This window comes from Monodelphis domestica, chromosome 6 (assembly GCF_027887165.1).
Source record: "Monodelphis domestica isolate mMonDom1 chromosome 6, mMonDom1.pri, whole genome shotgun sequence".
Taxonomy (NCBI): domain Eukaryota; kingdom Metazoa; phylum Chordata; class Mammalia; order Didelphimorphia; family Didelphidae; genus Monodelphis; species Monodelphis domestica.
Window position 1 is genome coordinate 20,853,716 of NC_077232.1, and position 23,239 is coordinate 20,876,954.

The window sequence follows — 23,239 nt, forward strand, 5'->3', positions numbered from 1 at the left end:
GGAGGTTCCTTCTCCTCCCTTCTTAAGATTACTTTAGGACAGAAACCTTTTGCTGAACAATGGAAAGGACTTTGACCTATGCTTAAGCATAGAACAGGAATTTCTTTGAGTCATGATTGATTTTAGAATTGATACAATGGAGATACTTGGAATCAGTCTCCACCCTACTCAGTCCTAACAGGATTGAGTAAGGGCTGCAGCCTAGATCAAAATTTAATTATTCCAATCTCTACCCTACTCAGGTTAACAGGATTTAGAAAGGGCTGTAGCAAAGGATCAAAGATTTAATTATTTGAAAATATGACCTTCAACAGACATGTGCAAAGCCAGAGACCTCTGGGCGGTCCTGGGTTAAGCTAGAGCCTCCATTGGCACAGGGAAATTGATGGACAGGTGATTGGTAGATGTGAGGACTAAGGGGAGGAAACTTGGATGGTTTCCTTAAGGATAGGGGGGTCTGAAGACTCGAGGAGGGGGTGGTTAAGGAGTTTGTCTGAGAGGTTGGAGTGTGCTCTGAGAAGCTTGCTCTGAAGGAAGCTGAAGGTGGGGGCCTCTGAGACTGTTTCTCCATTTTGGTCAAGTGAGTAATAGGGACTGATCTCTTTTCTTTGCCCCAGCTATCTAAGGGCTTGGGCCATTTGGCCCAGCCTAAACAGAAGGGATATTTAAGCCCTATTCCTTTCTCTCCCTTTTCTCTCTCTCTATCTCTAATTCCTTTCTTCCTCCTATTGTAATTAAACTCCATAAAAGATTGACTGCTGACTTGAGTTTTCATTTAGGAATTACATAGCTGAATTCCTTGGCGACCTTAAATTAATATATATCAGTCTTTAAAAGTGATTTCCTTGTCACACTGGCCAATCACACTAAAGTGGGAGGAATTTAGTCTACTAGTATTCCATTAGATATTTAGACCCTGGTTTTGAAGTTAGATGGCCTGTAGTCAAACTCTGTCTCTGTCACCAGCTATGTGACTTATCCAAGCCCCTTTGTGAGCTTAAGATTCTTTCTATGTGAAATGAAAGTATTAGAGAAGACAGACTGTTACTTAGTCCCCTTCTAGTTCTAAATCAACGATCCTCTCATTACTTCTCCCCAAAGTTAGTCAATCCATGGTTAACAGAAGGGAGAGCTGTGTCTATTGGTTTTGACTGAACAGTATTAGCAGTGAACAGTTCTAGCTGAGATAAGTCTTATTGGCTCTCCATGTTGACTTCACAGATTATATCTTAATCACTGTACATGCTATACATATACATCTATATTTTGGAATATGCTTCTTCTAATGTTGTTTGATATTGTCGAGTGCAATTTTCTCTGTCTGGGCTTCATTTTCTCCTGGAAACTTAAATGACTTCCAAGTTCCTTTTTCTAAATCCCTTGCTACAAAGTGAAGATTTTCCATTGCAGAGAACGCTCCTTTGTGAGTTGATTTTGGACTCAGAATCTGCCAAGGTTATTTATTTTAATTCCTTCTCCATTGGATAAAGTTCCTGAGGTTAGGGGTTCACTGGGGAGCTGGCTCCCAACCAAGGAAATTCCAGTGTCTTAAGAAGTTTACCTCCCTTATGTTGCCTCTCTTGAAGATCAACGCAAAGGTACCAACTCTATTTTCTTTTTCAGAAGAGATGCAGAAAAGACAGATTCCAGCCTCTTCATGTAGTGAACAGGAAGCTCTGATGCCTGGAGAGGGTCCTCACAAGGAAGGGAGATGATCTTCCTTCTTGTCAATGAGGTTTTTAGCGGGCACCTTTGGCTTCCCTTATTCCCCTTGAAAAAATCAAAAGAGACTAATGAAGAATTCCCTCAAAGAGGTGAGACCCACAAATTCCAAATAAATTACATTTACAAATTATTCTAGAGCTCAGGAAACTGGATGACAAAATCGGATCAAAAACAATACCCAATAATCAGAAAAGTAGCTGGGTTCTATGCAATGAATGGAATACTCGGTGCCTTTATGACACCAAGCAATAGCTTTGACTGGTAATATTAATAATTGCTAATTATATGGTACGTTAGGTTTTGGTAAGTGCTTTATATATTTTTTTCTGATGTCAACCCTGTAAAGTAAGAACTATATATTGTCATATTTATCCCCATTTTACAGATGAGGAAAGTGAAGACAAGAGAGGTTAATTAACATGGTCAGGGTCACATCATACTTTGGGGGAGAATTTAAATTTTTCCTGACCTAAATCCAGGATGCTATATGTTATTCAGGCTCTTTCAAATATTATAATTTCTTATAAATACATAGAGTTGGAAATAACTAGCTCTCAACTGATTTAAATCCGCTGTTTTCCAAATGAAAAAACAGAATTGCTTAATGGGTTTAGCATCATAGTGACATTAGAATTTCTATGGAGAAAATGCATGAATTTGGTATATTATATTATATCATATCACATCATGTCATATATCACATTATATCATATCATATCATATTATATTATGTTATTTCACATTATGTTATGCTATATTATATTATTATATTACATTATAATCAATTATATTATTGTATTAAATTTCTTATTTTGCTTTTATTTGCACCTTGAATTTAGTTTTAAAATATGGAGTGACATCTACAAAATAATTATGATCCTGTGACTCTTAAGAGAGAAGCAACACTGCATAGAAGAGAGAGATCTGGCCTTTGAACTAGAACATCTAGACAGGGTTCGAGTTTCAACTCTTGTGTTTATTAGTTGTATGACTCTGAGCAAGTCAGTACACCATTCAGTGTCCCAGGTAAAACTCTAACAGTGCCTAATCTTCATTGGGAAGTGGGCATGGACCATTGGACCAGATAGTCTTGAGCAGATTAGTTCATTTCTTCTGAAGAGCAGGGGCCCTTCAGAGATGGGATGCATATAATTTTCCTTAGCAGTATTGTCCAGTGTCTATGAAGTCAAAGGTCTAATCTAAGACAGTGACTCCTAGATTCCCCATCTAGACAACGGCGATCATAGTTCTTGTGTTCTGGTCACTATATTTTAGGAAAACAGCTGATAATTCAGAGAACATTTGACTGGCAGATGACCAGGAAAATGAGAGTACTTGTTCCCACGACTCACTGCTAAATTGGAGGGAGTGGGAATATCAAGCCTGGAGAAGAGAAGATTCGGAGGCAGTGTGGGTGTGATGCTACTCTTCATGAGTTTGAGGTGGGGGGCATCTAGCAAAAATTAGTGGAAAGCACAGGAGGCCACATATTGACTTAATAGGCAGTTAGATGATGCAGCAGATAGTGTTGGACTTGGAATCACAAAGTCCAGAGATCAAATGTGGTCTCAGACACCAGCCATATGACCCTGAACAAATCACTTAATCGCTTCAACTTAGTTTCCTCATCTAAAAAATGGGGACAAAATGGAAGGAATTCTTATTCAGGAATGGCTTGAGTAGATAACTACTAAGATGCCGTCTCTGAAGTTTCTGCACCCTGAGATTTGCCCTGCTTTGGAGAAAAGTATTCTGCCATAGAAATGGGAATGGCCTTCTTCCAAAGAGCAGGACTAGATTTCCCTGGCAAAGGTAATTCAGTGGAAGGCTTTGTTGGGCATGGACCATGGCACCAGATAGACGTGATCAGATTAGTTCATTTCTTCTGAAGAGCAGGGATTCTTCAGAGATGGGATGTATATCTACTGGGTGGGAGAGGGATTGTCAGGTATCTTCCTGAAAGAAGAAACTGCCTATAACCATCCAGGCTGACCTCGGCCAAAATGTAAAATAAACCATGTGGGTCTTGAGCTTTCACCCCACCCCCCCCCACCCCCCCGGAACCATCCCTACCTCATCTCTGTAATAGAAGAGAGTAAAGCTAGGAAGCAATTTACACTGACGTGCCACCAATTGGACACTATATGTCCTCTTTCTTTAATGTTAAATGTTTAGAAATTTCTTCCTCACAACAACCCTAAAAGTCAAATTATAGAAATCACTTTATTTGTTTTCTATAGATAAGAGAAATAAATCTGCAGATGCCTTTCATTTTTATTTTCTTTTAATTAATTATTTTTTTAAAACCCTTACCTTCCATCTTAGAATCAATACTATGTATTGGCTCCAAGGCAGAAGAGTGGTAAGGGCTAGGCAATGGGGGTCAAGTGACTTGCCCAGGGTCACACAGCTGGGAAGTGTCTGATACTAGATTGGAACCCAGCGCCTCCTGTCTCTGGGCCTGACTCTCAAACCACTGATCCCCCATCTGCCTCCTGCCTTTCATTTTTAAAGGCATTGGCATTTCCCTACAGTGTCCTCTCCCCTCTCCCCCATCACATTGTTCTAGGAGGTCATATGCCACAGGTCTCCCACCTCTAGTGAGCTTTGTCATCGACCTTGATCTCAGGTCAAACACTCCATCCCACAGGAAGAGAGAGATCTTCCCTGATCCCTACAGCTGTTAGTGCCATCCTTGACCCAAAGACCATACTTGTTTGTTTATTGTTTTATATGTACAGAATATCCTCCCTTTTGGAATGTAAATGCTTCGAGGACCAGGACTTCTCCTGTTTCTTTGATGGCTTTTTAGCACCAGAGTCAGGTACAAGGCCAGCTCTTCTTAACGATTTCTCGATTGATTAACCAGTCCTCTGCAGCCAAGAGTCAACACTGCCCTGAGTTCTCTGGTCTTTTAGTGGAGTTTTCATGTACATTACTGCAGACATCGTGTTTATTTTCTTTGGGATTATGGTTTCTTTACTTTGCTTCTGTTTATACAAGCCTTCCCAGGGTGACTTGTTTTCTACGCCACAATCACATTCCTTTTTATTCACCCAACTCAGTTTGCTTAGTCAGTCCTCACATAACTGGCCTGTGAAGGGACTTTCCCATGGTCCTAATGGCTAGTAAATTTCAGACCAGGGACTCGGCTGGTGGCTTCCTGACTGGAAACCCGAGCATCTTTGTGTTACTTCATAATGCCGGTTGTGAGCACCCTAGAAATAGGAGGAGTGTTTGTAAGGGTACAAGAAGGGCCGAGAGCTCTGTTCAGCCAAGACTTCCCCAATATTTACTCAGCACGATATTTCTCGAGAGCTGGCAGTGATGCACACAGCATTGTTCCAGGCAACGGAGGGTAAATGATGATGAGTAACGCCTTCATCCTATAAGAATGCATGGTCCATTCAGAGCGATGAGAGCCTCACACAGAATATCTTAAGAGCAAATGATTGCAGACTAAGAAGGACTCTGTCGTGAAGAGTTTAGTGAATGGAGGATCCCTTCTTCTACCTGGGAATCAGGAAAGTCTTTATGAACAAGATGCTCTTTAAACTGGTCATTGAGGCTAGAGAATGTCAGCAGAGAGATGGATGGGTAGGGAAGGCATTCCAGAGTTAAGAAGTGAATGAAGAAGTGCAGAAGAAAGAACACCTTGGTTTCTACCACATATGGAAAGTTGTCTAATCTGGCAGATATGTACATATATAGATATTAATGTGAGATCAAGCAGAAAAGACAGGTGAGAGCCTTCTGTGCAGGGATTTGAAAACCATGCTAACTACCTTTAATTTTATTATCACTTTTTAAACCCTTACTTTCTGTCTAAGAATTAATGCTATGTATCTGTTCCAAGGCAGAAAAGCAGTTAAGGACTAGGCAATGGGGGTTAAGTGACTTGCTCAGGGTCACCCAGCTAGGAAGTATCTGAATTCAAATTTGAACCCAGGACCTCACCTTCCATCTCTGGACCTGACTCTCAATCCATTGAGCCACCCAGCTGCCCCCCTTTAATTTTATTATGCAGACAATTGGGGAATGATGGAAAGGTTTTGATCATGGTAGTAACTGATTTAAAGTGATGCTAGGAACACTTATGTGGCAGTGGTGTTTCCAACTAATTGAAAGAGAGAGAGATCAGAACCTCTCCTAAGGAGTCTTTTCATTTTGGATAATTATATTTCAGGAATCTGAATGAAAGAGATGCTTTGGGGTAGTAAGAGCTTATGCTCAATCCCTCCCTCCCTCCCTCCCTCCCTCCCTAAAGTAAACAAAGATTGAGCTCATACAATTATAAAATTTAGAGGTAGGAGTAACATCAGTTCCAAACAATATCTTAATCTATATCTATCTATCTATCTATCTATCTATCTATCTATCCTCCCTTTTTCTCCCCTTCCTCCCTCCCTCTCTCTTTTCTCTCTCCCTCCCTACATCCCTCCCTCCCTCTCTCTCCCTCCCTCTTTCTCCTTTCCTCCCTCCCTCTCTCTTCTCTCTCTCTCCCTCCCTCCCTCCCTCCCTCCCTCCTCCTCCCTCTCTCCCTCTCTCTCTCTCTCTCTCTCTCTCTCTCACTCTCTCTCTCTCTCTCTCTCTCTCTCTCTCAGACAGTCGGACAGCAACATTATTACTCCTCTCTCTTCCCTATTGAAAAAAAGGGAAAAATTCTTATAAAGGTATCTTCATGAGGAAGGAAGCACTGACAGATGTACTTTGGTGGAAACTAAGGATACTATAAGATAGGAGAGAAGAACATTCTAGATTATTCAGTAATAAAACTAGTCTTTTTTCTTTTATCAGATGATAGCATATAATGGAAGCTAAGAATCAAACCGTGGTGACTGAATTTGTTTTCGTCGGATTTACAGAACATCTCCAGCAACAGGTTCTCCTCTTTCTCATGTTTCTGTTTTTCTATCTCATCACTGTCTTTGGGAACTTGGGTATGATCGTCTTGATATGGATAGACTCCCAGCTTTACACCCCCATGTACTTTTTTCTCAGCCACTTGTCCTTTGTAGATATTTGCTCTTCGTCTACTATTGCCCCCAAAATGTTGGCCGACTTCTTTGTAGAGAAGAAAACCATTTCTTTCCTAGGCTGCTCGGCACAGATGTGGTTCTTTGGAATCTTTGTGACCACCGAGTGTTTCCTTTTAGCTGCAATGGCATATGATCGGTATATAGCAATCTGCAACCCATTACTCTATACCGTTGTCATGTCTCGGAGTGTCTGCATCCATCTGGTAGTTGGGCCTTACATCATGGGCCTTCTAAACGCTATGACTAATACTGTCTTAACTTTCCAATTGCCCTTTTGTGGCCAGAATGTCATCAATCATTTCTTCTGTGATATATCACCTTTGCTCTCTCTTGCATGTACTGACACCCACCTCAATAAGTTAGTCCTTTTCATCATGGCTGGAGGTGTGGGAGTCTTCAGTGGTCTGACTATTCTAATTTCCTACATATATATCCTGTTGGCCATCCTCAGGATCCGCTCTGCTGAAGGAAGGTCCAAGGCCTTTTCCACCTGCTCCACACACCTGACTGCTGTCAGCATCATGTATGGGACCCTTTTCTTTATTTATGTAAGGCCCAGTGCCAGCTTCTCCCTGGACCTTAATAAGGTTGTGTCTGTGTTCTACACAGCAGTGATTCCCATGTTGAATCCCCCTCATCTATAGCTTGAGAAACAAGGAGGTGAAAAATGCATTCAGAAGGACGTTAGAAAGGAAAAAAAAATTCTTTGGGTAAATAAAAATGAGCTCCATTCATGATATTATTTATTTATTTGGAATAGGTTTCCATGGTTACATGATTCATTATTTTTTCCCACCCCTCTTCCCTCCGCATTCCCAGAATTTACAAGCAATTCCACTGGGTTATTCATGTATTATTGTTCGTGTTATTAATATTTGCAGTAGAGTGATCTTTTAAAGCCAAAACCCCTATCATATCCACATCGAACCACGTAATTGATCTTATGTTTTTCTTCTTCATTCTGCTCCCACAATTCTTTCTCTGGATGTGGACAGTGTTCTTTCTCATAAGTCCCTCTGGATTGTCGTGGGTCATTGAATTGCTGCTAGTAGCAAAGTCACTTACATTTGATTGTACCACAGTGTATCAGTCTCTGTGTATAATGTTTTCCTGGTTCTGCTCTTTTCACTCTGCATCAGTTCCTGGAGGTCATTCCAGTTCCCATGGTATTCCTCTGCTTTATTATTCATTTGAGCACAATATTCCATCACCAACAGATACCACAATTTGTTCAGCCATTCCCCAATAAGAGGGCATCCCCTCCTTTTCCATTTTTTTTTGCCACCACAAAGAGTGTGGCTATGAATATTTTTGTACATGCCTTTTTCTTTATATCTTTTGGGTTCAAACCCAGCAGTGGTATGACTGGATCAAAAGGTAGGCAATCTTTTAAATCCCTTTGGGCATAATTCCAAATTATCCTCCAGAATGGTTGAATTAATTCATAACTCTACTAGCAATGCATTAGTGTCCCAATTTTACCAAATCTCCAACAGTTATTTCCTTTGCTCCCATATTGGTGAATCTGCTAGGTGTGAGGTGGTCCACTCATGACATTTTTTGGATGAAGATCCATTCTCTGACCATGAAGTCCTTTCTAAGTGGTGGTATGGAGAAGTATGTAGAATGCAGAAGCAGATATGCCCTGTAATATTTCTAATGGGATCTCTTGGCCTTATGGATTTCTCTCCCTCCCTCCATTCTTCCCCCTCTTTCACCATCCCTTCCTCCCCCTCTCCCTCTCTCCTTTCTCCCTTCCCCTCCCTCCATTCTCTCCCTCCATCATCCCTCCCTCTGCCTCTCTGTCTCTCTCTCTTATCTGTCTGTTAGTCTGTCTATGTCTTTTGATAGATATGATAGATTGATATATACATATATTGACACATAGATATAGATATAGACATTTCTCTGTATCTATATATACATATTGAAAGGGCCTTGTGAACAGCAGTACCTTCCTGTCTATAGGTTGACCTTTGATCACAGTCACTGGAGCCATAATTGAGAGCACAAATCACGATGGAGTGCAGACCTGCATTCCTTGCTACCAATGATATGACCAATTTACCCCTAGTTATTGGCTCATCTTCCAGGACAGCTGTTGTAGGCCTCATGCGTGGAAGATACAGCCTATCAATTACTTCCATGGGAACTTAAGAAATATCCAAAGACCCGGAAAAATGCACTTGCCTCAAAATTCCTTTGAAATATGAATGGAAATGACACAATAGAAATTGTATTGACATCTCTTTTGCTAAAGATTCTGCAATTTTTCTATTTGACTTCAGATAAAACTTTCTGTTTGCTTTCTCTCTCCTCTACCCTCTGCCATTAGAATGTCAGTTCTTTGACAGTGGAGAATTATTAATTTTTTCTTTGTATTCCAGGCTCCTTATCAAGATGTTTTGCATGTAGTATGTGTTCATGAATGTATTTTTCGTTCAGATAAAAGCATTAAAGTGTTCTGAACCTGGGACCTTTGAACTTGTGTTTTTCTTTTTAAAAATACATTTTGGAAACCATTTAAATATAATTTGTTTCTTTTATAATTCATTTGTATTTTATGCCTTTAAAAACATTCTCAAAAAGAACCATAAAGGAACCAGTCTATCAGAAGTTCTATAAACTTAAAAAATAGTTCTTGGTTAATTAGGTGGACTTATCAATTTTTGGCCATCAATTAATACTACAATTTATGTTGTTAATTTTGGACTCTATTAGAAAGGATCTTAGGAAATAAAAAAAATATTTGCCCTCCCCCTCTTTTACATGTGAAGAAGCCAAGGCCTAGAAAACAGAAATTAAGTTATTTATTCAGCATCCCATAGTCAAGATTGGGACAAAAGTCTTCTATCTTCAGATCTAGTGCTCTTTGTATTGTTTCAAGAGGTAAACTTTTAAAGTGACAGTCAGTGGCCACACTCATTCACAACTAGTTCTGCCTAATATTTCAGAGCCTTCTTTGTAGGGATTTAATTTTGTTCCATTGTTTTTCTTTTTTAATTCATATCTTTTGCCTTAGAATCAATATCGATCGTAAGGCAGAAGAGCAACGAGGACTAAGCAATGGGGAATAAATAGCTTGGCCAGGATTATATGTAGCTCAGAAGTGTCTGAGGCCATATTTGAACTCAGAACCTCTCAGCTCCAGTCCTGGCTCTCTAACTGCTAAGCTACCCAGCTACCCTCTTGTTCAGTTACTTTTGGGCATATCTACGAATTCTGTATTTTATTCTGTTGCTTTATTTTCCTATTATCCCCTTCTTTCATGAAAAACATCATTTTGATTTGGTGGTGTCAGAGGTAAATGATGATAGGAGAGCAACCATTGAATAATCCAACCATTTCGCGTCCCACTAAGCCTTCCCAAACCAGCCACAGTCTCCCACCGACTAAAGCAAAATGCTTCGAAAATAAAATTTGAACATAGAACCAATAAATCCTTAACTGGGGGGCAACTGGGTAGCTAAGTGGATTGAGAGTCAGGCCTAAAGATGGGAGGTCCTAGTTTCAAATCTGGCCTCAGACACTTCCCAGCTGTGTGACCCTGGGCAAGTCACTTGACCCCTATTGCCTAGCCCTTACTACTCTTCTGCCTTGGAACCAATACAGAGCATTGACTCCAAGATGGAAGGTAAGGGTTTTAATTAAATAAATAAACCCTTAACTGTTCATAGCAAAGGTTCTTAAGTTCTTCTGGAGGTGTGATTGATGTTTATCAATACCCTCCTGTATAAAGACAGGCTAGGGTACTGATGGTATATTTGAGGGGTCAGATTAGCCGTAGCAACCTATGGAAGGGAAAACTTCATCACGAAGGTCCTGGTTTTGCTGGGGGCTAGCTTTCTCCAGGAATGAAACTTTGGCTCTTTGGCCTACCCCTCACAATATCTGGGTTACTCTGGAACATTCAAACTTGTTTGTTAACTAGGAAGGACTCGAACACACTCATCAGTACTACCCATGAATCCTGGTACTCTGGACTGGGGTAAATGTGTGACCACCCAGATATATTTCGTGAATTGAGCCCACGTGAGAGCAGGCAGAAAATGCACAAATACGTGGAAATTGGAGGAGAAGGATCGAAGCAATGTTTTCTTCTTCTTTTTTTTAACCATAAAAATGTTTAAATTTATTAGTAAATTAGAGAATTAGAAAACCAAGTATGAGAAGCTTACAATCAGTTTGGGAATAGCAATTGTGGTGGTGAGGGTCTGTGGCACTGCAGTTTCACCAGAAGGCCAGAAGATGGACAGCTTGGACGTTGGCTCAATATGTTGTAACAGGCTGTGTTGATGAGAGTAAATGCTGTTTAAATGACTTAGTCTCCCCTACACAGGGAAGTGGGCACCCTGGTGGGGCGGTGGATGGAACCTGGAATCAAGAAGACTTGAGTTAAATCCAGTTTCAGACACTTACCAGCTGGGTGACCTTAGCCAAACGACATAACTCTGTTTTCCCAGTTTTCTAATCTATAAAATGACCTGGAGAAGGGAATGACAAACCATTTCAGTATCCTTTCCCCCAAGCTCCAAATGGGGTCCCAAAGAGCCACACAGACCTGAAGCACACCACAGTGGAGCAGAAAGGCTAAGCTCTTACTCAAAGGAGACAGCGATGCAGACAAGAAGTCACTAAGCTTCTTCCCACTTACCTATCCAAAGGAAGTCAGAATGGATGGCCCCTGGTCAAATAATACAGAGGAAAGGTTTCCCTTGTTTGCAGACAGTATCTAGCAGTGTTTACTAAGCCTATTTCCTCATCCATTAAGTAGGGATAACACCAGCACCTACAGGAAAATGTCAAGATCAAATGAGATGCATTTCAGACTGTCAGCAATAGATACATATTGGCTATTTGTGAGCAAACTTGGCTATGTCTTCCATCTTTTCCAGAAATATTTCTTGTTTTTAGGTCCTTATTAGAATCATACCTTAATCCTGATATCATCCGCATTGTGTAATCCTCCCTCAGAGAGTCCCTCCTTCCATTCTTTGGAGTGAAGAACTGAAATCAGGAAACTTGTCCCTCATGTTATTAATCTGTCTTTCACCTAAACTCTCTACTACTTTCACATCCTTTACCTTACAATAAACCAGTTTCCAGCTGGCTTGCTAATTATGTTTTTTTCCCATTCTTTGCTTCATTATCTTAGTTAAGTATGACAAAATCCCCTTCAAGAAGCCCATTGAGACCCATTGGCTTCCTCAATTTCAGTGACTTTCAGCTCTTTTTTACTTCGCAATATTCACTGCACCCTGGTTTCTTGTCATTCCTTATATTTACTCCATTTTCAAAATCTCGAATTCTGAAATTCCCTTTCAGACCACAAACTCTTTGACTTTTGCCCTTTCCTTTCTGGGACCCATCAGGTCACAATGCCTTGACAGATTCACGTGTGGTAGGAATAGGTGGCAATTGGAGAAGGATCTCCACAGAGTGGCCCTTGGCAAGATGTGATTGCCCACTCAGTCCCCCTTGCATGACCTCTCTCATCAATATCCCTTACATATTACAGATTGACCTGAGTATTATTCCCCCTAGTCTCAGAAGGAATAATGCAAAAGCAAAATACCTGTACCTAGTTCTCTAAAACATCACCAAAAGATCAGACCCTCACATCCAATCCCAAAGACTTTCATGGGTTAACTTTTATTTAGGTACATAATTCACAGCAAACTGCAGCTACAAGCCAAACCCAGAACTTTTCCACTCACAGAAACTTATTTTCATGAAGCCAACACACAAATCAATCATAAAGTCCTTCACAAAATATACAGGTATATCAAGCTTCAATATGCCTCAGCGACTCGAATTCACAAACCAGTAACTCAGGAACACCTTAGTAAACCCTGAAAAATGATCAGTCTAAGTTTGAATTGTGTTCCCAGTACCCCTCAACCTCAATGGTACGATTATTGAATTGTCTTTTAAGAACTTCTGATTAATTATTCCATTTTATTAAAAGTAATAAGTAATTTCCCTTGATTTTTTGTAAGCTCAAAACTTCTCACAGGGTAATGAGAAAATTATGTTTCCTGTGACAAAATCATTTCTCTTGTGTGGAACTTTTAGGCTGTCTGTAATCACAATGCAAAAATATAGACTGTTAATCAAGTGATTTGTTAAAAGTTAATGTATCACTTTTCTAATTATCTCTCTTTGGACATGTGTGTTAGGTAATGTACCTGTGTGCCAAGAAAATGGGTATAAAAATAAACATCAAACCTGGGGATGGTGGAGCAGCTATCATATGCAAAGCATTCCCATTGCCATAAAGATACAGCTGTCTTCTGTTTGTTATTTTTTTTGACTGATCCTTAGCCACCTGTCGGGAACCCCTGGATTCACGAGTAAGACTGGACTTTGCCTGTTGCATTTCCTCATCCTCCATCTGTTTTCCTAATGCTACTCTTTGTCCTCACCATGCCCTCCAATTCCAATAGCCCCCTCTCCTATCCTTATTCTATTTTCCTCCTTCTGGATTCACTTATTTTTCCTCCTCTCTAAACTCGACCATATTGTTAGTAACTTCATTAATACTCTGGTTAGCATGTGGATTAGCATCTTATCTGTTTCCCTTCTGTGTTGAGTAAGAGGAAGTCCTTTGGCTTCTTTAATAAAAGAGATTCCATTTCCTAGCTGTGTGACCCTGGGCAAGTCACTTAACCCCCATTTCCTAGCCCTTACCACTCTTCTGCCTGGGAACTAATACAAAGTATTGATTCCAAGGCAGAAGGTAAGGGTTTAAAAAAATAAAAGAGATACCTTCATTCCTGATCCCTTCCTATCCCCATCACTTCCACCCTATTGTCCCCATTCATGATTCTTTGTTATGTTGGGGAAGATTAAATTTTTATTCTGGTTTTCCTGATTCACAGCTAGACTCTGTTAACTATGTTATCTTGTACCAATATCTCCACAGCTATAGACCAATACCCATATTTTGGGTGTCATGTCCAAAATTAGGATCATAAAAAAGACCTAAAAATGACCACATGTCATTGACTTCCTTTTGGCATAAATGCAATTCATCCCTGCAGCATTATCTCTTTATTGGCCACAGCCCTGACTGACAGACCCTGGCTGATACGCTGAGACTAATGAAGGGCTTGGTGTGTTCCCTTTTTTGGTTTCATCCTTTCTGCCTTTGGGTGACTGAATTACATCCTTAGATCAAAAACTTTCAGAGTTTGAAGGTACTTTAGGGATTATGTAGCTCCATACCCCAATTTGACATCTGGGGAATGTGAGACCTTAAATGAAAGTGATTTGCCCCAGCTGCTCAATCAGAAGAGCTGAGACAGAATTAGAACTCAAATCTTTGGACTTCATATCCAATGAAGTGTCTCCTGTCCTCAAAGAAATCGATCAAATAAAAAAACCATTATTATTTGCTAACTACTATACACTTTGCAATGTAAGTGGAACACAAAGAAAAAAATTGAATGCTTAAGAATCTCATATTCTTTCAGGGAAATCAACATATATTAGCATAAATGAATATGTACACCCCCATATATATATATATATATATACAGGCAAAGAAAATACAATAAAATAGATACATATCTATATATACTGGGAAAAGGGAGAACAGAGACAAATCAAATCAGTTCGGAAGTATTAAGTACTTTTTATGTACTAGGCTTTGTGCTAATCAACGGGGGTACACATAAAGGTGGAAAATAGATCCTGATGTTGAGGGGCTTTTAGGTTATCAGAGAGGCAACATGTGAACAACAAATGAGGAAGATTGTACGGGATAAATTGGGAACAGTTCTAGAGGGAAGGCATTCAGATCAATCAGGACTAAGGAAGGGTTAGGAAGACTGCTTGTATGAGGTGGCTGCTGAGCTGAACTTTGAAGGGAGCTAGAGAATGTAAGGGATAATGGTAAGGAAGGAGTACATTCCAGATATGGGGAACGGACTATACAAAGTTATGGCAGTGGGAGATGGAATGATATATGACAGTAATGGCAAGGAAACCAATTTAGCTCCACCATCAAGAGCCTTAAAGGTATTATTCTGTAACAAATCTAGAAAGGTAGAAGGAACCAAGTTGTAAAGGATTTTAAATGCTCAAAAGAGGAATTTGTATTTGATTTTAGAGACAAGAGACTAATATCCTTCTCATATGATAATGAAAGATAAATGATGGGTTGATCAGAGTACTCACGTTAGAACTGGAAGACAGAAATCTGAGTTCTGATTATAACAGGCTATTACTATCAGATATTATTTATATTACAAGATTGCATGTAGTGAGAAAGGTCTTGTATACATTTTAGAGGGAATTAAACAAGCATTTCTTGAATGCCTACTATGTGCCAATCATAAATTCTATTTTTATTTCTATTTTACAGTTGGGGAAACTGAGGTAAACAGAGCCTAAGCGCTTTGTCTATCAGCACAGCAGGTAAGTTCTTGAGTCCAAATATAAACTCATATCCTCCTAAATCTGCACCCAGTGCTCTAGCTACTGTTACCACCTAACTGCCTCCATTTACTTCAAAAACTTTGAAGAGCTTAGGAACATGTTTAGTGTTATGGTGGGGAGGAGATAGAGAAGGCGTTTGGTATAGAGAAAGCATTTATGGGTGTTTTTATGTTGTAATATGGTTTTATTTATTTTGTCAAACATTTCCCAATTACATTTCTACACTTTGTCACCCCTGCCTTAGAACACCTGTGGTCTTGCTCAATATATGGATATTCCCAGTACACATTGCTCAATCCACAAATATACACTGGTTCTCTCCCCATTGTCACCGATTACAGCCTATCCATGCTCTCCATTCATCTTACTTGACTTTTGTCTGTATTTTCCCATTATTGCACCATAGAGGGTTGGCCCAGCCAATATGTTGACAGCCTTCTTCAAGTCCTTTTCAAGACAATTCAAGGTTAACATGGAACCCATCCATTATTCCTTGCCCTTATTACATGACCAGCCCATCTTATTTTTAGATTGTGTGTTTCATTGATGACTTCCTTTACACCATTTCTTTGTAAGACCATGTTTGGAAGGTGTTATAGCCTGCTCAACATATCTAGTGCTTGATTCTCCACTGATCATTGAAGAATAGTGTTCTGTGTCTTGTGATCATAGAACATCAGATGAACACTGGCATTAAAAGAATACAGTAGAGGACAGCTGGGTGGCTCAGTGAATTGAGAGCCAGGACTAGAGATGGGAGGTTCTGGGTTCTAATTGTGGGTTTTATTATTAATATACAATAACTAAGGTATTATATTTTAAAAGTTTTATTAATAATAACTAAAGAAAAAGGTTCTCTATATCCAGCTCAGATAATAGAGAGCAAGGGAAGAATCATAGCAAACTCAAATACAATTGCGTAAATTCCAGATGCAGGAAAAAGGAAAAAGATTCTAGGTAATACATAAAGGAATTTTGGGTAATGTAATGGGTAATTCTCTCCTTCTCTCCTTCTCTCCTTCTCTCTCTCTCTCTCTCTCTCTCTCTCTCTCTCTCTCTCATTCTCTTTCTTTCTTTCTTTCTTTCTTTCTTTCTTTCTTTCTTTCTTTCTTTCTTTCTTTCTTTCTTTCTTTCTTTCTTTCTTTCTTTCTTTCTTTCTTTCTTTCTTTCTTTCTTTCTTTCTTTCTTTCTTTCTTTCTTTCTTTCTTTCTTTCTTTCTTTCTTTCTCCCTCCATAAATACCCATAAAGTTACAAAGTATTATTCATAAAATTGTTTTGTTAAGTTACTGGCTATATAAACTATGTTTATTAAAGTCCAGAAAATATAATTTAACAAATATAAACACATGCATATAAATATATGAGGGAGAGGAGCAAAATGTTATGGGAAAAGAGATTTATCCTGTGTATTTTATAAGTATTCTTGAAAAATTGAGCTTATTTAATAAATTAGAAATGAACAATTAATGAGAGAGGTTGAAATTTTAATGAGGAATGAGGAAATATCTGAACAATTCCCATAGACTATCTTGGAATCTGGGATGAGAAATGTGATGGAAAACGAGTTAGTAGTCACAAGAGAGGGTTATATGTGGAAATAACTCACTCTAAGTTCTGAAAAATGTAAAAGAAAAAATAGCATATGCTAATTATTTTTATTGTGTACTAAATACCAAAAATGCATACTTCCATATGACATGTAAATAAGACAAAAGCATGTTGGTTTGCAACCACATATATCCAGCCCATCCTGGCATACTTGGAAAAGAATCACATATATAATAAATCCAACTAACTATTTCATAACTAGCCTGTTTGCCTGAGCTTTCTCTGATTTTCCTTTTGTACTCTTTTGGGCATTTAAAAATAATGTTTCACCGTTTCTGCTTTTTTTTCTCTTCTTCATTTTATGGTATAAACATTACTACTGCATATAATTTCCCAACCCCTGCCAATAAAAAATAGAAAAAAAAGAAGCTTTAAAAAAAAGTAATTCCAAGGGGAAGCATGGTAGCATAGTGGATAGAGCCCCAGTCCTGGAGTCAAGAGGACATAAATTAAAATCTGGCTTCAGATTGTTACTAGTGTAAGTGTAAGTGTAATTTAACCCCCATCGTCTAGCCCTTGCAGCTCTTCTGTCTTAGAATTGATTCTAAATCAACAGGCAAGGGTATTTTTTTTTAATTATTTCATGAGGGAGAATGAACTTACAGCTTGTACCTTGAAGGAAGTTCACGATTCTAATGATCTGTGGAACACATTTTGGATTTGGTTGTTCACTGAAGGAAAAGTGTGGAGGTACAAGTTAGAATTTATCAATAAAAAGGAACTTATGCTTTCCTTAGGCGATTACAGCAGATAATGGAAAGTGGGAATCAAACTATAGTGAGTGAATTTTTTTACCATGGGATTTACAGAGCAACTCTACTTACAGGTTATCTTTTTCTTCATGTTTCTGTTTGTCTATCTCATCACTGTCTTTGGAAACTTGAATATAATTACTCTAATGTGGATAGACTCCCAACTTCACACTCCCATGTACCTTTTTATCAGTCACTTGTCCTTTGTGGATGTCTGCTCTTCTTCTGCTGTTGCCCCCAAAACATTGTCTGACTCCTTTGTGGAGAAGAAAACTATCTCTTTCCTGGGTTGTGTAAAAATAAAAAAAATTATGGTGAGCTACACAAAATAGATAGAAAAACTGTTCCAACATAGACTTTTCCCATCTAAATCTAAATCTAAACAATCTAAAATTGTTTAGATACTTTTGATAGAGGTAATAAAAAGTATCCTCAGTGATGAAGTGAAGCTCAAATGTAAATTCCTTTCAGGGATAGGTACAAGGACACTAAAGAGACTCTTATAAAAATAAAGTATTTATTGAAATATATAAGGATAAATAAAAGATTTCTAATTTTAAGGGATTCTAAATCCACTCAAATAAATTCCCAGGTTCTACAAGGAACTGCTTCTCCTGTGTTTCACAGGCTACACTAATCCTCCCTGATCTGATTAACCCAAATTTATACTATTTAAATAAAAACTACCACTATTATCCTTATACTTCTTTACTTTGCCTTCAAATAAAAAAATAGCAAAGGCTAGCTGGTTGAGTCTCAACAAGAATCCAATTATTCTTTTTTTTTTTTTAAACCCTTACCTTCCGTCTTGGAGTCAATACTGTGTATTGGCTCCAAGGCAGAAGAGTGGTAAGGGTAGGCAATGGGGGTCAAGTGACTTGCCCAGGGTCACACAGCTGGGAAGTGTCTGAGGCCAGATTTGAACCTAGGACCTCCCGTCTCTAGGGCTAGCTCTCAATTCACTGAGCTACCCAGCTGCCCCCTAAGAATCCAATTATTCTTAACAGACTCAGAGTTCAAACCAAAAACTAAGTTTTCTTTGGTCTTCTCAGAGTTAAGCAATCTATAAAAAACCACAATAGATAGTTAATAGTGTTTCCCAAGTTGGGAAAGGAAAATACTGATCTCCTTCAGATCTTTCCCTCAGACAGAGTGAGAGCCAAACATGTTATCTCCTCCAGCCCTGAGAGTCTCTAAGAATGTGTCTCTGCCAACTGCCAGAGCCTAATTGCCAACTGCTAGAGAGAATAATTGACTTAGAAAAATGGTTATAACTGTCAACATTTGAAATTAACATGCTCTCTCAGCTCTGCTTCAAACTCCAGTTCTTTTCTCAAACCAGCCACATTACTTCTTATCCCTAAACTAATAAAACAATACTTATTTTCTAATATCATCCTTACAGTTGGGCTGTCCAGATGTGGTTCACTGAACCCTTCATCATTGTTGAATATTTCCTTTTAGCTTCAATAGCATTTGATTGGTATATGTGAAATGGTAAACTGAAATAATTGTTATTTAAAAGATACTTGATGGTAATGGTTTTAGTGGGTCAAGGAATGATTGGGACAAATATCAGAAGGATGCAGGGTTTAGAATGCCAATAGGATAAAGCTTATAGGATATTGTGAAGATTACATTTAACACTCCTCTGAATATAACAATGAAAATACTTAACTCTCCCCTGATTGTTAAGATTAAATTGTAACCCCTGTCTATTTTTAGAACATGGCAGTTAAAGGTAAGTATGGAGATCTACCCATTTTTAGATTTAATCACCAAAGATGCAAACACCTTATTTCACACATTGAGTGGGGAAGATCTGCGACCCATCACCCACATGTGTGATAGTGGATGACAAATCAGAATCGACTGACTGCCTTCTGGGCAGTCCTAAAAGAAAGTGTCAACTGTGATTGGTAGATGTAAAATTAGAAAAATACACAGGAAGTAACAAAAAAGGTGCATCTTGAAAAGGAGCTTTTACTTCCTGTGAGATTGAGTTCTTCATTTTTTGGAAGTGGAGACTGAAGGAATTGTTCACACTTTCAAGTTGAGGCTGGTGAAGAGGAGCAGAAGGATCTCCTGACTGGACCTGACACCCTGTTTTCCTGGTGAGGCTGATAATGAATCTGCTGACTGGACTGACATGTGGTGAGTGAAAGGCTGACTTTTAACTGCTGGTTTTCCTCTGAAGAGACCAGCCTCAGGAAAGATGTACTCTTTAGAGAGGCTTCCCGTTCCTTGACTTTGCCGAGGCTGGTTGAAACTAATTCTCCCTGCCCAGAGGGGCCTGGAGTAATTGTGCTCAGGCTAGATATCTTACCTTATCCTCTCTCTGATTTCTTGCTTCACTCTTTCTACATTTTGTAAATAAATTGTAAATAAAATCTTTTGGGAATTAATTAAATCCATGGCAACCACACTCTTAAATAATCAAGTCTAACCCTTTTGAAATTAACCACATTTCCCTTAAAATACCAAATATTATTAAACAAGGTTTATTTAAGATAAGGGAATTTAGATGATCTATATAAAGATGTAGAAGTAAAACTTCCACCAACTCTAGTTGGTAGCTTCAGAGAGATGGTATCTATACTGTCAGTTATGTCTCTACCTAAAAGTCCTAGTTCCTAAAATACAATATACTTCATTAACCCAAATCCCACATTGGATGGTGATAGAAGAAGTGAGGTAGGAAGGTAAGCAGGAACAGGGATCAAAGGGAAGGTCTCACTGCCAGATGGCTTTAGGTATCTCCAACAGCTCTGTGGGAATATCTCTCACCATCAACAGGATACACAGGAACAGGTAGTTGGTAAGATAGATTGCAAGGAAGCCACAGGAGAGAAAATAGCTATTTCACTAGGTCCACCCTAGGAGTCTAGACAGAACTGAACCTCTTGCTTCATTGTCAGAAGAAGCAACAGTCCTGTCACTTCTCCAGAATTCTGGAACCTTCCTGCTTCTGTTTTTTCAGCAGCTCCGGCTAATTTCCCCATAATATATGGCAACCTACAACCCATTACACTATACAGCTGTTATGTCTCAGAATCTCTGCATCCATATGGTGGTTGGGCCTTACACCCTAGCCTCTATCTCTGCCACTACCCATATATCCTTAGGTTTTTGCTTACTATTCTGTGGCCAGAATGTCCTCAATCATTTCTTCTGTGACATAGCCCCTTTGCTCTCCCTTGCATGTGCTGATACCCACCTCAATAGATGAGTCCATTACCCCATGGCTGGGATTTGGGGAGTCATCAGTAACCTGACTATTCTCATCTCCTACAACTACATTCTCATGACTCTCCTGCAAATGCACTCAGCTGATGGGAGGTCCAAGGCCTTTTCCTCTTGTTCTTCCCACTGATTGCTGTCAGCATCATGTATGGCTCTCTCTTCTTCAACTATGTGCATCCCAATGCAGGCTTCTCCCTTGACCTCCACAAGGTGGGGTCTGTGTTCTACATAGCAGTGGTCCCCATGTTGAATCCTATTATCTATAGCTTGTGGAATAAAGAAGTAAAAAATGCATTAAGAAGGACTTTAGAAATGAAGATATTTTTGGTAGAAAATAATATATTCATATTATAAATAATAAAATAAAAATAATAGGAAAGAGGCCCACTTTCTTCGCTGCATGGCTAAAGAACCATTCTGTGATCTTTGATAAGTGGTTACTAGAATGGAGTAATCACAATCCGTATTGCCTCCAGTCTCTTAGGTGGCCTCTTTTGCCCTTCTGTGTTCACCGGAAAGGACTCTGAACCCCAAGGCCTTAATAGCAGTTACTTTAGGACTATGGTTCTTCCTTCCAGTCCAGGTACTGCGACTATCATTGGGAGAAGATCATGTGTCTTCAATTCTTTGGAAAAAGAGGCCCCATACCAGAGAAGCAACCCCATGGAGATGGAGCCTAGCAACTGTTTCCATGAGTACTTCAGCCACAGCTACCAAACATCTTGATGTACCCGAAGCCCTTGGAAATTTCAGATGGTCTAACAGCAGAAATTGGTATACTCTTTTAGTGGAAATGAAGTTAAAGAAAATGTGTTGCCATCTACTTTGCTGCTATATTCTAAGGCTCATGGCTCCTTTTCATCTTACTTAAAGATGTTACTGTCTTCATTTTCTTTTGTGTCCTCCATCTATCTCTTCCACATTAAAATATTAATTCTTTAAGGACAGGGATTGTTTAATTTTTTCACTGTATCCTCAGCTCTTAGCAAGGTTCTTTGCACAGAATAAGAGCTTAATAAATGCATTAAAGGGATTGTAAATCTTGGTTTTTCATAAAATATTTTAATAAAAATACATTCTTATAATTATCTCAATATACTTTGTTTTCTTCTTAATCCTTTTTATTTTATGCTTTAAAAACATTATTCTTGGGGGTTGTCAGTTGGGTAGCTCAGTGGATTGAGAGCTAGGCCTAGAGACGGGAGGTCCTAGGTTCTAATCTGGCCTCAGACACTTCCCAGTTGTGTGACCCTGGGAAAGTTTCTTGACCCCCATTGCCTAGCCCATACCACTCTTCTGACTTGGAGCCAATACACAGTATTGACTCCAAGACGAAAGGCAAGGGGTTAAAACAACAACAACAACAACAACAAAAAACTTTGTTCTGTGAAATAGTCAGTTGGTTTCAGTGGTCATCAAAGAGAGTCCATGTGGTTAAAAAATGTTTAATGACACTAAGTCTAGCCTCAGTGATTTTCAAGAATAAACTGCTGTTGTAACTGCTATTTTTTTGGTCATGTACTAAATGTTGGAAAGGATCTTAAGAAACCAATGAATTAATCCTCCTAACCCTTTATATTTGAGGAAGGCAGGCTTAGGGAAATATGATTTTCTCAATATCATATAAACACAATAGAGCCAAGATTTGAAACTAGGCCCTCTTCTTTCAGATCCAATCAATGCTCCTTGCACTTCTCCCAGAGGTTAAATCTTTTTACTTATCAATAGACCATACTCAGACATATTCTGTCCTAACTAATGTTTCAGTCTTCTTTATAGAGTTTTGACTTTGTTCCATTGCTTTTTTAAAACTCTTCTTTCCTGTCTTAGATTCAATACTGTGTATTGTTTCCAAGACACAAGAGTGGTAAGGGCTTAAGAGCAATGGGGGTTAAATGACTTGCCCAAGGTCACACATCTGGGAAGTGTCTGAGGCCAAATTTGAACCCAGGACCTCCCATCTCTAGGCCTAGCTCTCAATCCACTGAACCACCTAATTGTATCCTGTTCTATTACCTTTAAGTGTCTCAAACATCCTCCCTTTTTTCTCTCTTTCATGTTCATTCCCATTCCTTATTTAAAAATATTATTTTGATTTTATAGGGTTAAGAGTCAGTGACAGTTTAAAAAGTCCAGAGACATTTTGTTTCCCACTTCGTATTCACAAAACAGCTACAGTCTCCAACTACAAAGACAAAGACAAAGTGCTTTGAAAACTGTTTCAAAAGAGTTTTTAACACATATCTGATGAATCATTTCTTATTTGTAAAAAAAAATGTTAATGTTTTCATCTAACTGATGATTTTTCATCCCCTTCATCATGATGGGAGAGCATAGCAATTGCTTATTCATGAATAATAAGATTAATGTTATATTCCTAAGGAAGGAAAGAGTTTATGACCAGACTCTGCTTATTTTAGGAGTCTGAC

At 38.9% G+C, this 23,239-nt stretch overlaps 1 protein-coding gene and 1 pseudogene across 1 annotated transcript; both read left to right on the forward strand.

Moving 5' to 3' along the window:
• Positions 1 to 6,535: 6,535 nt before the first annotated feature.
• Positions 6,536 to 7,408, forward strand: LOC130454983 (olfactory receptor 998-like). The gene has a single exon (XM_056801745.1). It carries the CDS (start codon positions 6,536 to 6,538, stop codon positions 7,406 to 7,408), a length of 873 nt encoding a protein of 290 aa, XP_056657723.1.
• A 10,160-nt stretch (positions 7,409 to 17,568) lies between these two features.
• LOC130455206 (olfactory receptor 998-like) lies at positions 17,569 to 21,536 on the forward strand (annotated as a pseudogene).
• The last annotated feature ends 1,703 nt before the right edge of the window (positions 21,537 to 23,239 follow it).

Bases quoted from the DNA above. Each gene is read 5' to 3' on its own strand.
- LOC130454983 (XM_056801745.1), top strand. From the start codon at position 6,536: ATGGAAGCTAAGAATCAAACCGTGGTGACTGAATTTGTTTTCGTCGGA.